The sequence below is a fragment of the Heptranchias perlo genome, chromosome 22 (assembly GCF_035084215.1).
Source record: "Heptranchias perlo isolate sHepPer1 chromosome 22, sHepPer1.hap1, whole genome shotgun sequence".
In the NCBI taxonomy this organism is placed as follows: domain Eukaryota; kingdom Metazoa; phylum Chordata; class Chondrichthyes; order Hexanchiformes; family Hexanchidae; genus Heptranchias; species Heptranchias perlo.
Window position 1 is genome coordinate 16,733,607 of NC_090346.1, and position 16,352 is coordinate 16,749,958.

General features: G+C 46.2%; 1 protein-coding gene across 2 annotated transcripts in view; it reads right to left on the reverse strand.

Moving 5' to 3' along the window:
- Positions 1-2,791: 2,791 nt before the first annotated feature.
- hs3st2 (heparan sulfate (glucosamine) 3-O-sulfotransferase 2) overlaps positions 2,792-16,352 on the reverse strand; it is a 79,888-nt gene continuing 66,327 nt past the window's right edge. For both annotated transcript variants that reach the window (XM_068003681.1, XM_068003680.1), the window contains one exon: positions 2,792-3,883. In XM_068003681.1, the coding sequence (XP_067859782.1) occupies positions 3,265-3,883 (619 nt within the window). In that variant the 3' untranslated portion in view covers positions 2,792-3,264. The remainder of the gene's footprint in view (positions 3,884-16,352) is intronic.

Genomic DNA, 16,352 nt, shown 5'->3' on the forward strand with positions numbered 1-16,352 from the left:
GACAAAACTCCCTTTCATCGATCAATAAGCTTAAGTAAATCTGTTTCAAGGGTAATAAAATGTCACTATTGACACAGCACTACCAAGAATATAAGGTTACTGACTGTAAGACCTTGTTACTTCAAGTGCCCAGGTTTTTGACCTTCTACGGTTGGAGACTTAAAGCTATGGCTGAATGTAATGAGAGAGTAGCCATTCTAATTAAATCTCATTGTCTGCATTCATCTCTAGCTAATGCTTCTTGACATTATACAACCCAGACTGTTGATGGTGGGGTGGTGGGGGGTAAGTGTCTGCTGTGGGCACATGGAATTATGCTGCTCTCCCATTATCTCTATTGAGTCAGTGCCGAGTGAGGAAACTAGTAGAAAATCCGTGACTGTTTCAGATGACGATTCAGTCAGTACCTGCTATTGGTTCATTGGGCCACCTGTGCTGTCCCTTGGGGCACCAATGATAGTCTTTGCATATAAACTCATGAATGAGACGAGCTATCAGCGTCTCCCATAATCCAATTGTTTGGCTGAATCCCACAGCCTGAGTACGTTTCACTGTAGATTTGAGCAACCTGGTATAATAATCATGCTACTAATTTCTTTGATACACATCTGCTCCTTCGAGAGCATAAGGGCATTATAACATCTCAATTCTTTCATTGTATCAAACTGGCTGCTACATTACAACAGTGATCACACTTCAAAAGTACTTAATTGGCTGTAAAGTGCTTTGGGATGTCTTAAGGTCATGAAAGATGTTATAGAAATGCAAGTTCATTCCTTCTTTCTCTTCTCTTCCAACAAAAACAGTTGATGTTATGTTGATTGACTCCTTCAAAAAAGAGCTGGATAAATACCTGGTTGAGATTGGATCGGCCATCCTTTCAACAATTGGTACGTGCTTCATAATGCTTTGAAATCTGGAACTCGCTCCCCCAAAAGGCTGTGGATGCTGGGGGTCAATTGAAATTTTCAAGACTGAAATCGATAGATCAAAAAAGGCGGGTAAATGGAGTTGAGTTACAGATCAACCATCATCTAATAGAATGGTGCAGCAGACTCGAGGGGCTGAATGTCCTCCTCCTGTTTCTATGTCTATCATTGGCATCTCTGGTGACTTTGCGCCTGTGTTAGGCGCTACTTGAAAATTGCCACCAGGGTATGGAAGTGGTTTCAGATAGAAATAGCCAATCAGTTTATGTCCATTAAACTTGATCTAAACAAAGACCACATCAAACACGCAAGAAAAAGATAAATTTTATGCACAATTGATTGGACCCTATATCGGCATTCCCTGTTGCCCTTGTGTCATATTTCCACCCCCCACACCAGCCATCCTTGTGTTGCTGTGAGACAGGCAATTTAGTGCCAATTAATGCTGCCTTGTGAATGGTTTTGTGCTGTAGACTTGTGCTGTTTGGAGCAGGGTTGATGTTGCTTCAAGCTCATTTCTCGGAAGGGATCTCGCAGTCGACAGAGGAGAGAGAATTTTGTCCCAACTATGGGCTAGATTCAATCCTGGTCCTAGAGGTGAAAGATTGATGCTGCTTCCATTGATTATGGAACAAACAATGGGCGAGTTCTCTAACGATTTGCTCTGTCAGATTATCACCCATGTGGTGGAAACAAAAATGTCCCTTCTCATGTTTATAATACATTGAACTATGTGGCAATTCGATGGAGCATACCTCTCTTAAAACTACATGATATCACTGAGCACAGATACCTCCTATAGAAAATCTGCTTCCTTACACCTGCTAACAATAAAAAAATGCGATCACATTGAGGACACAGCAGTTAAACAGAGAGATTCACAGAACTTACCTTTTAGACACGTTAGAGGTAACTATCTGATCTAGCAAGACCTGTCCAAGGAGAAATGGGACGGGGGAGAAATAGTGAGGTTTCATACCTAGCAAAAAAAAATCACATATACGTAGGACAGTTACTGGTTACAGGTTATGTAACTGGACTAATAATCCAGAGAATGTGTGGGTAATTTTGACTTTGGGTGATAGTGTAAAACGGGTGATATCGATTCAGCCGAACAGAATGCTTCTCTCCTGATTTTAATTTTCATATCACTCATTTCACACTATCACCCAAAGTCAAAATTACCCTCCATAGGTTCAAATCCCACCAGGGCAGTTCGAGAATTTGAATTCAGTTTAAAAACAAATCCAGAAATAAAAAGCTGGTCTCAGTAACAGTGACCGTGAAGCTGTTGGATTGTCATAAAAACCCAACTTGTTCACTGCTGTCCTTTAGGGAAGGAAACCTGCCGACCTTACCCGGTCTGGGCCTATATGTGACTTCTGTCCCACACCAACTTGATCAACTCTTAAACTGCCCTCTGAAGTGGCCTAGTAAACCCCTCAGTTGTATCAAACCGCTACCTGCTGTTCAAGAAGGAGGCCCATCAACCAGGGCCCAAGTACCGACAATGAATAAAAAATAATATACTCAGTAGTATCATATAGCAATAGATCTTAACTATAATTTAGGGCAATTGTTGAAAAGCCCAAGCTAAATAAACCTGTAACAATTGAATCACCCACAGGGACTAGAGGAGAGAGAGATTAACGGTTGCAGTAAAATAAACCGTGAAGGAGACGGCCAATAATGGGAGAGGATATGTCTCCACACTGCAATCACTCGTCCAATGGTGGTGCATGCTTCAGAAGGCTTTTTATTGGAATCTTTGTGTTATGTTGTGATGGGATGTGTGTCTACTCATCTGAGTGCAGGTGAATCTTAGAATTCCGATTGGTTTAGACAGCAATATTCTGGAGGCTAACAATACTGGTGCAGTACAATATATTTCACTTTTTAAAAAAACAACACACATTGCTCGGGCAGATGCCAATATGTTGCAGCAGTGATTGCTCCAGTGGTTTCTCCAGTGATTGCTCCGGTGGTTGCCCCAGTGGTTGCCCCAGTGATTGCTCCAGTGATTGCCCCAGTGATTGCCCCAGTGATTGCTCCAGTGGTTGCCCCAGTGATTGCTCCAGTGGTTGCTCCAGTGATTGCTCCAGTGATTGCTCCAGTGGTTGGCTTAAACCCCGCTGAATAAAGGAGGGAGATCCTTATGCTCATAGTCCAACCTCAGGGCCTCGTGATCCGAGCTCTGGTAACAGTCTGCCTGGTGTGTGCCGTAACAGGCCTGTGCCGCATCCAAGTTAGCCGTTTCAATACGGTAAGTCACCCATTGTGGAAGACGTATATATGCTTTTTCCTTTATTTTCTCGACTTGTGGTTTGGTTAGTGTTCAGTCCCATCGAAAGTCTTGTCCAACCACTTGATAAAACTTTATATTATACGGTCTGTAAAATTCTTTTAGTTGTTCGATAACATCTGGGTCTATCTGGACGTGAGTCCTCCCTTTGGATTTTCCGAGGCACCTCGGTATGCTGCTGTCCTCTGGTTTCTTCAGGCAAGGAAATCCCTTGGTTTTGTTGAAATAAAAATGTTTGTCCGTGACAATCCTCTTGAGGCCCAAGAAGTCCTGCACTTTGCCCATTTCTCCGGCCGGGTCAATGATGAGCCTCTCCCCGCTGACGAAATGGATTTGGGAGAGGGGAAAGTACTGGAGCCAGTTCTCCAGGTGCAAGGCGTAGATCCCAATGCGGATAGCACTCCAAGAGGCATCGATCAGGCCCAGGGTCCTGTTCTTGAAGGCCAGAACCTCAAAGGTTGGAATCTCAGGTTTCTTGGACAGTGTCTGGGTATAGTCTGAAATGGCTCTCGTCACCGGGTTCCTGACCACCACGATCAGCTTGGTGTCCTTCGCCATTGAGAAGATTCGCTTTGGTGCCTCTCTGGTAACAAAGTAACTGGGCGTTTTCTCCATGGTGATCTGACCATCCAACGTCTTGGGCATCAAACTTCTAAACATATAAAAAACAAGTATTAGTATACTCGGCTCCGGCCTATCAAATTATCTTCCATTCTACATGGAATGGACAAAGTTGGGAGGAACATGTCCAAAAACAAACATGCAAGAAGAATTTAAACAAAAGTGGCATAGATTGTACATGGGATGTGGGAGGAGATTCAGTGGATGGATAGAGTCCATGATAGGGGAGATTGTACATGGGATGTGGGAGGAGATTCAATGGGTGGATAGAGTCCATGATAGGGGAGATTGTACATGGGATGTGGGAAGAGATTCAATGGGTGGGTAGGGTCCATGATAGGGGAGATTGTACATGGGATGTGGGAGGAGATTCAGTGGGTGGATAGAGTCCATGATAGGGGAGATTGTACATGGGATGTGGGAAGAGATTCAATGGGTGGGTAGGGTCCATGATGGGGGAGAATGTACATGGGGTGTGGGAGGAACATACTGGATGGCCTTTTCTCTCTCAAATGCTGCATATTCAGAACAGTAGACTTGCAGAGTGTTTCACTTGTGAGAAATAAATGTGCTTTGATGAGGTGGTCACTTTAGTTATAACACCCAGAAGGACAAAAACAGGTTTGAGGATTAAATGATGCATTATATTTCAAATTTAATTTGACTCTGCAGGACTCTTAAATGTGATGTTGACTTCCTTCAAAAGCTGAGCAGCTAAAATTATTGAGTTACTGCAAACCTTCCTTGATTATATATTCCAAATCCCAACCACATAGGAAAATGTTCTTAAACCAAGCACCTGATCACAAAATCTTTTCCCTTCAAACTATTATCCCCTCAACCACGTTTACCTCCCTCAGGAAATTCCTAGCCCATGTTTTCTGGCACATCTCTTGTCTCAGCCACAGCTCACTGGACAGCACTCTCGCCTCTGAGTCAGAATGTTTTGGGTTTAAATCCCACTCCAGAGACCTCAGCACATAATCTAGGCTGATGGAGTGCTGCACTGTCGGAGGTGCCATCTATGAATAATCAGATGAAGTCCCATCTGCGCTCTCAGGAGGATGTAAAAGATCCCATGGCACGATTTCAAAGAGCAGGGGAGTTCTACTGGTTTCCCATAGAATATTTATCCCTCAACCAACATCACTAAAACCGATTATCTGATCATTATCACATTGCTGTTTGTGGGATCTTGCTGAGTGCAAATTGGCTGCTCTCTTTCCTACATTAGAACAGTGACTACACTTCAAAAGTAATTCATTGTCTGTAAAGCACTTTGGGACATCCTGAGGTCATGAAAGACGCTATATAGATGCAAGTTCTTTCTTTTTACCTCTCTCACACAAGAAAAAGTGCATATCTAATATGTGAGCACACTCTCACCTCTAACCTCTCTCTCTCTCGCCCCCAATCTTTCTTGTCTCTATTTTGTCAATACTTCAATGGTCATAGTTGCTCTTCAAGTACACCATCCGACACACTCTACCTCCTCTTCTCCACTGCCTGACTTTGTTGAAATCAGTGTACAATCTTCGACTTTGACTCATCTGTTTACCTCAAAATTGCTCGACTCGACCCCTCCCTTCCTCCTACAACCTACAGGCATTTGAAACCCAACATTGGCGTCACCTGCCAACTACTTCTTGACCTACTTCATTTCACTGCTACTCTTTCCAACGTTTCCTGGAGGCAGTGGAGAAATATCTAAACCAGGAGCGAGGGGGGGGGGTGGAGGGAAGAGCAGCGCAGGTGTAGGGGAAATTATTGCCAGCGGGGAATTAACCTGCAATGGGTTCATGGGGTCTAACTCCTACATCATTGCGGTTGTTCACTAGGCCTGAAACACCGATACCCAATTGAGCTGGGCTCCCACGCCCATTTAATTACATCGCAAAGTCCAGAGCAGGAAAAGGCCACTCAGCCCATCAATCCTGCTCCATCCAGAGCCCATGCATAATTATTCTATCAAAACCCCCTATCATAGGGATCACACGGAACTCCTTCCCTGACTGTGCTATTAATATCTCTGAAAGCCTCAAACTTCCTTCTCAATACATATCAGCCCAGCTCCTTTTAATGGTGCTAATTTACCCCGAATCATTTGTCCACTATCCTGTGGGAGAAAAAACATTTTCAAATCTCCAACATGAGCAAGGCTGGTCAGTTATGTACAAATCCAGCACTCACTGTTCAAATTAAATAACTTCTTCACAATGTCCTCCTCCAAACCTTTTATTGTGTTAAAAAGGGAATTGGTAAAGTTGTATGGTATTTTATCTTGCTTCCATAACATGCAGTAGGAGGCAATATATCTGGGAGTAATAAAGCAGGGAGCAATACATCAGGGAGCAATACATCAGGGAGTAATAAAACAGGGAGCAATACATCAGGGAGCAATACATCAGGGAGCAATACATCAGGGAGTAATAAAACAGGGAGCAATACATCAGGGAGCAATACATCAGGGAGCAATACATCAGGGAGCAATACATCAGGGAGTAATAAAACAGGGAGCAATACATCAGAGAGCAATACATCAGGGAGTAATAAAACAGGGAGCAATACATCAGGGAGTAATACATCAGGGAGTAATAAAACAGGGAGCAATACATCAGGGAGTAATAAAACAGGGAACAATACATCTGGGAGTAATACAGCAGGGAGTAATAAAACAGGGAGCAATACATCTGGGAGTAATACAGCAGGGAGCAATACATCAGGGGATAATACATCAGGGGATAATACATCAGGGAGCAATATATCAGAGGGTAACACAGTAGGGAGCGATAGATTAGGGAGTAATACAGCAGAGAACAATACATCAGAGAGTAATAAAGTAGGGAGCAATACATCAGAGAGTAATAAAATGGGGAACAATACAATGGGGAGCAATACAACAGGGAGCAATGCATTTTGGAGTAATACTGCAGGGAGCAATACATCCGGGGGTAGAACAGCAGGAAGTAATACACCCGGGAGTAATACAGCAGGAAGTAATACATCCGGGAGTAATACAGCAGGGAGAAATACATCAGGGGGTAGAACAGCAGGGTGCAATACATGTACAGGAGCTGACACTGAGACACACACGAGCTGTACGGTACCCGGCAGGAGTGAATCGTTCCCTTTTACCCAGTATGTACAATGTTGCTGTCTTTTTTAACCATTTATGAAGTCCAGCAGCAATTCGACAGGCCCTGTATTACTGAATTGCACAGGAGTGATGTGCTGAAGCAGTAATGAGCCTCGTATCAAAGGGATTTGGCCCTGAAGCTGAACAGAGATGGTGCGCTGATCCTTAAATGGAGATAAATCTGAGTGAGATGAAAGACAAATTGCCTTCACCTTGTAGCTATTTATTCCAACAACATGTTCTGTATGCAATCTGCCACCTGCACAGGAAAAGGGGAAGTTGTGTCATTAATTTTACACCAACCCCAGTGAGCATTTAGTTATAAATGGGACATATCCACATTCATTACGAAGCATCTTATCACTTTCAAAAGTACTCCAGTCTCTAATTATCCTTTTACTGGCCAGTTACATGTTGATTTGGTAAACAGAAATTAATTGTTTTTTCTTCAGGCCATTTCAACCAGACACTCATTGTCCAAACTCAGCTCATGAGGTGGGATCTGGTTAATCTCTTCCAGCAGGAAATTGGGAGACTGAGAAGGTTGGATAGATGTGATGATGCAGGTAGATAATGAGAGGAAAATGGTACTGAATATGAGCATCATTCTTGTTAGGCCCCTTTACACAGGGTCTCTGTCTATCAGATACAAGGGACATCTTCGAGCGCTGGAGGCAGTGGGGTGGAAAGTGAAGATGGAATTGATCCCGAGTCAGAGTCTGAGTTAAGATCAGACACAAAAAACTTGGGCTTTTCAGCCTGGAAAAGGGATGTCTGAGAGATGATCTATTTCTTTATTCATTCTCGGGATGTGGATGTCACTGGCGAGGCCGCATTTATTGCCAATCCCTAGTTGCTCTGAGGGGGTGGTGGTGGGCCTTCTCCTTGAACCACTGCAGTCCGTGTGGTGAAGGGTCTCCCATGATGGTATTAGGTAGAGAGTTTCAGGATATTGACCCAGTGATGATGAGGGAACAGTGATTTAAGGAACAGTCCAAGTCAGGATGATGTGACTTGGAGGGGAACTAGTAGATGCTGGTGTTCCCAGGCACCTGCTGCCCTTGTCCTTCTCGGTGGTGGAGGTACCAGGGGAGGGAGGTGCTGGTGAAGTGACCTTGGTGAGATGCTGCAGGGCATCCTGTAGAACGTACACACTGCAGGCACAGTGTGCCGGTGATGGAGGGGGTGGATATTGAGACCTTATACGGGTAAGTAAGATGGTTAAGGGTATAGAACAGGTAAATCCAGAATATCACCTTGAATTAAATTGTGAGAGTATGACACAGGTTCAAACTAGTAAAAGATAATCAGGAAGTACTTCACACAAGGTGAGCAACAAATGGAACGGACTCCCTGATAGAGCAGTAGAAGCAAAAATAAACCTGAAAAAATGTGAGAAACAAATCTTTTACAGGGGGGAGTTTAGGGTCTTCCTGCATGGATGAATTAAGATGGGCCGAATGGCCTTCCTAATTTTGAATTGTGATCATCACTACTCCCACACCCCATGTACAATCTCCCTTATCATGGACTCTGCCCACCCATTGAATCTCCTTCCACAGCCCACGTCTACCTCCGTAACATCACTGGTCTCCGCCCCTGCCTCAGCTCATCTGCTGTTGAAACCCTCATCCATGCCTTTGTTACCTCCAGACTTGACTATTCCAATACTCTCCTGGCCGGCCTCCCATCTTCCACCCTCCGTAAACTTGAGCTCATCCAAAACTCTGCTGCCCGTATCCAAATTCGCACCGAGTCCCGTTCACCCATCAACCCTGCGCTCGCTGACCTACATTGGCTCCCAATCCAACAACGTCCCAATTTTAAAATTCTCATTCTTGCTTTCAAATCCCTCCATGGCCTCACCCTTCCCTATCTCTCTAATCTCCTCCAGCCCTACTACCCTCCGAGATCTCGGTGCTCCTCCAATCCTGGCCTTTTGTGCATCCTCTATTTTCATCACTCCACCATTGGTGGCCGTGCCTTCAGTTGCCTAAGCCCTAAGCTCTGGAATTGCCTCTCTAAACCTCTCTGTCTCTCTACCTCTTTCTCCTCCTTTAAGAGGCTCCTTAAAACCTACCTCTTTGACCCAGCTTTTGGTTACCTGTCCTAATCTCCTTTTGTTTGATAATTGCTCCTTGAGACGTTTTATTACGTTAAAGGCGCTATACAAATGCAGGTTGTTGTTGTACCTAATCATGGACTCTACCCACCCATTGAATCTCCTTCCACACCCCATGTACAATCTCCACTATCATAGACTCTACTCACCCATTGAATCTCCTTCCACACCCCATGTACAATCTCCCCTATCATGGACCCCACCCATCCATTGAATCTCCTTCCACACCTCATGAACAATCTCCTCTATCACGGACTCTACCCACCCATTGAATCTCCTTCCACACCCCATGTACAATCTCCCCTATCATGGACCCCACCCATCCATTGAATCTCCTTCCACACCTCATGAACAATCTCCTCTATCACGGACTCTACCCACCCATTGAATCTCCTTCCACACCCCATGTACAATCTCCCCTATCATGGACCCCACCCATCCATTGAATCTCCTTCCACACCCCATGAACAATCTCCCCTATCACGGACTCTACCCACCCATTGAATCTCCAGAGGGAAATTTCAGTGTAAATAAGCCCTGATTCCCAAAATGATCAGACCAAAAGTCCAGACTATTCTTCCATCCTTACATCACATTACTCAACGTGCAGCTGAGATTTTCTTGATTAGGTTACCATTGAGCTCCATGGAGTATTTTCTCATCTCATTCTGCACCTTGCATTAAATCTCTAATCCATATTCAGATCCAGCTCCTTTTGGAGGAGCTCATTGAGTCTGCATCAGCTACTTTTGCTGGGCGTTGCTTCCACATACTTAATACTTTGTGGAGGAAAAGAATCTTCTAATCCCTTTGATGCTGTTGAGTTACATCTGCTCATATGGAGTTCTTTCATCTCAGCACAGTCTAGGGACCAGATCTGGGTGAGTATTTCCTTCAGGTAACAAGTTCAAACTATGGCCTCTCTGCTTGTCCTGCCGGGTGAGATTGACTGACATTAAGTGAGATAGGTAGGGGGAATTAGTGTCCTTCTCAATGTTTTACTATGAGAACCCTCCTACTCTTCGACCCAACTCCAATATGAGTGATCCATAAGAACCCACAAACCAGCATCTAGCTTTCCATTTCCCCATCATAAAATTCAAAATTTGGCTCCCTGGACTACCCCCCCTCCCCCCTCTCACAACTCAGAGCCTACCAGCTATTACAGAACTGTTTCCATACTTGGGAAATCTACAGCTTACAAACACGCAGAAGCAGAGGTGAGCTGAGAGGAGCTGGTAGAACGATTGCCCAGTGTATCTCCTAGCCTGACCATCCCGTGTTATGGAACATCTCCTCTTTTGGGTCTACAACAGAAATAGGGACATTTACAATTAAGGGTCAACCAAGCAACACTTCAAATGGAGAACAATTTTAAAGTGTGGAAGAATAAAGAGTGTGTAACAGAACAGTGTAAACTACTCCCTTTTATTTCTCTCTCTATAGATTGATTGCTGTACTTGCACATAAATTAAGCCAGTTGAGGCAGGTCAATCTGTTCAGTGCACAGCGGCCTTTAATGTTCTGTGAGCTGGTACCTGTTTTTCATTGTACAGAATCCCAATGGATCAAACCCCTTCCCATTCACTCCCATTGTACAGAATCCCAATGGACCAAACCTTTTCCCATTCACTCCCATTGTACAGAATCCCAATGGATCAAACCCCTTCCCATTCACTCCCATTGTACAGAATCCCAATGGACCAAACCTCTTCCCATTCACTCCCATTGTACAGAATCCCAATGGACCAAACCTTTTCCCATTCACTCCCAATTGTACAGAATCCCAATGGACCAAACCTCTTCCCATTCACTCCCATTGTATAGAATCCCAATGAACCAAACCCCTTCCCATTCACTCCCATATCACTCCTCATTCTTGGTGACCTCCGTGTTTTCTCTGTTCTTCTTCTCTCATCTGGGCTGCACATCTCCTGTGACTGATCAGATCGAAGTCCCGCCCCCAAAGCTCCAGCGATACCGCCTTCGCTGTATGTAGTACTGGCACATGGCTGGGCATGAGTCAATCGTCTGATTTAATCTCGCTACCACATGGAGGAAGTGGCCTGAGCTCTACTGTAACTCAGGGCTCTATGAGATCACTCCCGCCTGCCCACATTTGCTGCAGTGTCTGATTAAAAGTTCTTTTGATTTGGAAAAAAAAGCATTATTCTCTCTATATGCAGCAGGAACAAGGTATTTCTAAATTGCAAATTGTTCACTCTTGCGGTGATGTCACAGAGATAGGTTGTTACATTAGTCGTTGGTGTTATGTTAGAGGCAAGTGACTGCAGCTTGTTGGTTTCATGGTTACAGAAACCGAGCCCATTAGTTGCAAAGACCAATTAATCATTCCCCCCCAATCTGAACACCTCCCGTCCACCTTAAGGTTTGGAGAGCAACAGAAATCATTCAGTATCTGATACAAAGAGCAGCTCAGAACACAAGATTACCTTGTCTATTGGCTGTGATAATTAGAGATGGACTCATTGACATATGAGGTGTGAGTGTCCAAGGTTACATTGGTAAACACGGCTTATCACAGGACTGTCAATTCCAACCATCCTCAACATCCAATATAAGGAATCTACTGTTGTGAGACGGGAAAGTGAGGCTTCGAAATGGAAAAAAAATTGTTTATTTTTTAGTGGAACACTATGTTTTCAGGCACAATTTTTGGAATATAATGCACCTCACCTTGGTTTGGTATTAAAAACTCGAATAAGGCAAGAAAGGGATCTGAAATGTAGTGACTGCACTAATGAATTGATCAATAATCAATTATATCTCATAATTGAACTGTGAAAACCTGTGTCCATGACAAACAGATTATCTGGTCATTATCATATTGCTGTTTGTGGGATCTTGCTGTGCACAAATTGGCTGCCGCATTTCCAACATCACAACAGTGACTACACTTCAAAAGTACTTCATTGACTGTAAAGCACTTTGGGACATCCTGAGGTTGTGAAAGGCTCTGTATAAATGCATGTCTTTCTTTCCTTAAGAAACAGTAAAAATAAAAATGGGATTATGGTCGATGGTAATGAGGAGGGAGTCGATTGTCCATGCGAGCAGATCGCAGACATCTTGGAATAATTATACTCAGCTTTCGCAAGGCAGAGTCTACCGATGAAAAGCCTAGCCCAGGGTTTCCTAATCACCCAATACATGGGCCTACAACTAATAAACACCTTTACACTAAGCATCCCAAAACTATACCCCTGGAGGACTCATAGGACATGGTGTGAGGACGGTGCGTATCATTGAAAGATGAAGATCTGACAAGTGAGGTCATCTGTTTTGTTCTTCTGTACTCTGCTTCCTCGGCCTCAAAGATTCACTAATTTTGGAGGAGGGAGGACTCTGAAAGGAATATTAGCAATTTTTAGGATCCATTTGTGAAAGGCTACAGTTAAATCTGGGCAGCAATGCTTAGCTGCTGTTCTCAGATCTTCACCCTCTTCCCGTGGAGAAGAGTGAAGAAGAGCAGGGATGGTCTCCTCGTGTCCTTGGCCAACATTTCTCCCTCAGTCAACACCACCAAAATCAGATGAACTGGTCATTCCTCTCATTGCTGATGCAAAATGGCTGCCTCCTTAGCAACGGCTAATGCATTTCAGACATGCAACGCACTTTGAGATGCGCTGTTACCTTGACAATGTGCTAAATATGTACAAGTCTTTCTTTAAGTGAGCCAATGTCAGCGGGGAGCCTCTAACACCGGTCTCAGCTGCACTGGGATATGGAGGGGGATCCCACTCCAGATCGTCACCCAATGGCTCCAAGGAAGGTCCATGAGAGACCAGAGATCAGGCATGGCCGGTCTGCCCCTCCCATGGTCCAATAGCCCATGGGGAGTGTGGTCAACTAATATTCAAAAGCTCGGTGGAGAGGGTGGTGAATTTCTCCAGGGTTCTCTGTCCCTTGGGACTGAAATTTATCCGTGTCCTAGCTCATATCCATTGCCTTCGGCACCATCATATTCCATAAATCTCCCCCCACCCAGGGACAAGTCTTCTGCACTCAGCTTTGCTGAACTTGCACATCATTGTCCTACTTTTGCAATTTAATTCGAAGAATCTTCTTGCACCCACTTTGTCCACTGCCCTCATTATGTTAAAAACCTGTCTCCTCACATGGTTCATTTGACTAAGAATCTAATTTCAATACTGCTATTCTTGCCTTCCTGTAACTGGCGATTTGCTGAGGCAAGAATTCCTCGCTTCCCTCTCATGCATCAATGTCTCTCCGCAGCTATGCTGACCTTAAATGAACACAATATTCTAAGTGCCGTCTTACTAATGTATCACACACACCTAATGTAGCTTTCCTCCACTTCCTAATACTGTACGCCTGTAATGTGGCTCCTACTGCCCTCCCATCCCCTCTCTTCCCTCCCCACTCCTACCCTCCCCTCTCTCCCCTCCACTCCCGCAGCTCCCTTCCCTCTCCTCCCCTTCCCAAAATCCCGAGACCCTGACCCTGACCCCCCGAGACCCCGGCCCTGATACCTTGGCCCCGACCCACAGATCTGTGCTGTTTCCATCGCTGAAACTCCTGAGAAATATTCGGGGCCCCACAGGTGAGAGTGTTTGTTCCTCCAAGCCTGGTGTGAACAGAGAGTTGCAAGAGGTTACTCGGTAGTGAGCACGAACTGGACTCGTGTATGGGTGTTGAGAAGATTAATTTACAGCCAAGCAGAAACCAAGGAAATTGGCATGCTGATGGATGCCCTGCACTGAGACCTGACACAGTGTGGGTACTAACCAGCTCATTAGGCTCGCTGGCCTGCTTACAATTCACAGGATGCGGACGGTTATTTAAATGTGACAATCGCCTGCCGATCCCACCACTTTCAGGACATCAGGCACTGACTGACTGCTGCATTGTGGGAGGTGCCCATCCCTTGGGTGAGACGTCTGCCCATTCAGGGTGGATGTTAAAGATCCCGGGATAGTAGGGGAGGAGGAGGAGGTTCCCTGGGTGCGTGGAGGGGGGTGGGAGAGGGGGGGGGGATGAGGGGTGGGGGAGGATGTGGGGAGTGAGGTGGTGGGGAGGGCGGTGTGGGGGGTTGTGGGCAGCGGTGGGGAGGGGTTATGTGGGGGTGAGGGGGAGGGGGTGTGTGGTGCTGGAGAGGGGGTGTGGGGGTGTGTGTGGAGGGGTTGGGGTGAGGTGAGGGGGAGGGGGTTTGTGGTGGTGGGGAGGGGTTGTGGGGGTGTGTGTGGAGGGGGTGAGGGGTCAGGTGAGGTGGTGGGGAGGGGGTGTGGGGGGATGGGGAGGGGGTGTGGGGGGATGGGGAGGGAGGTGTGGGTGGGTGTGTGGGAGGGGGAGTGTGGGTGTGTGTGTGGGGGGTGAGGGGGAGGGAGGTGTGGGTGGGTGTGTGGGGGGTGAGGGGGAGGGAGGTGTGGGTGGGTGTGTGGGGGGGTGAGGGGGAGGGAGGTGTGGGTGTGTGTGTGGGGGGTGAGGGGGAGGGAGGTGTGGGTGGGTGTGTGGGAGGGGGAGTGTGGGTGTGTGTGTGGGGGGTGAGGGGGAGGGAGGTGTGGGTGGGTGTGTGGGGGGGTGAGGGGGAGGGAGGTGTGGGTGGGTGTGTGGGGATGGGTTGTGGGGGAGTGGGGAGGGAGGTGTGGGTGTGTGGGGGAGTGGGGAGGGAGGTGTGGGTGGGTGGGGGAGTGGGGAGGGAGGTGTGGGTGGGTGTGTGAGGAGGGGTTGTGGGGGAGGGGTTGTGGGGGAGTGGGGCAACATTCCTCCCTTAATCAGCTCGGCCAACAAGCAGGTTAACTGGCCATTCATCTCATTGAGATTTGTGTTAAAAAAAAGGCTCCAGTGTTTCCTGGAGAGCACAGAGGTGGTCCAGGGAGCTGATCCCTAGTGTCTGAGGGACTGAGCTACGTGGAAAGGTTAGAAGAAGGACAAACGCAAAGTCCAACCCTCCACTCAGGTGCTCTCTCTGTCTCGAGTGGAGGTACAGGATCCCATGTCACTGATGTGAGCGGCTCGCTGCATAGAGCTCTCCACCAGCTGCCATTAAGTTGAAAGGCTGACTCCTGTTGCTAATATTCCCATATTCCTATCAGAACTCATAGAAACCATCATTGTTGGTGACACCAGTGAGGGGCAGCCCAGGGCACTGGCCCAGGAGATGGTGAACGGCAGGCTGGTCCTACGATGGGCTGAACATTGTTTAATGAGCGGTAATTGAAGAAGGTGTTAGCTGGAGTAGAGGGGAGGCAATAATCCTGATCATAGCCCTGGGAATAAACTATCAATCCTTAGTTGAAGGGGAACCAATCCCTGGGACAGGACCATCTCTTTTATTTCATTCATTCTCTTCTTTCCATCAAATTACCGTCAAGGAGTCTCACATGTTTCTTAATCCTCCAATCAGACCACTTCGAGCTCCCCAATTAGGACACTCCAGTTACCATGACATAGTGTTCCTGCTAAGGATTATGGACCTGCCTTTTGATAGATTGTCTCTCTCTCAGCTCCAGTCTTCAACTCTTTCTATTCCAATCTCTTTGGTCTCTATATTTTACCAATCCTAGTCATTGGTTCCTCTGAACTCTCCCATGGCTCACAAGGGAACCTTGGGCCTCCCTGACACAGGCTTCCCCTCATGACCCCCGACCCCTCAACTGAGGACCGTAACTTCAGGTCCCCTGGTGGTCTCCTGCCGCCCAGAACACATTGATCGGCAAAAAGGGTTCAACACATGAGGGAGTATAGTGCCTAAATAAATAAATCCAGACTTTTACAATTCATTTAAAAGAAAGACTGATATATATTCAGCAACTTTCACAACCTCAGGATGTCCCAACATGCTTTACAGCCAATCAAGTATGTTGGAAGTGTAGTCACTGTTGTAATGAGGGAAATGCGGCAGCCAATTTGCGCACAGCAAACAGCAATGAGATAATGACCAGATAACCGTTTTTTTAGTGATAGTTGGTCGAGGGATAAATATTGGCCAGGACACCGGGGAGGACCTCCCTGCTCTTCTTCGAAACAGTGCCATGGGATCTTTTACATCCACCTGAGAGGGCAGATGGGGCCTCGGTATAACGTCTCATCCAAAAGGCGGCACCTCCGACAATGCAGCACTCCCTCAGTTGGGGGCAGATTAACACATAGACCAAGTCTGGGCTTCCCACCAATGCAAATACATTTCATTTAAACATAGGAACAATAGGATCAGGAGGAGGCCATTCAGCCCCTCAAGCCTGCTCTGCCATTCAATCA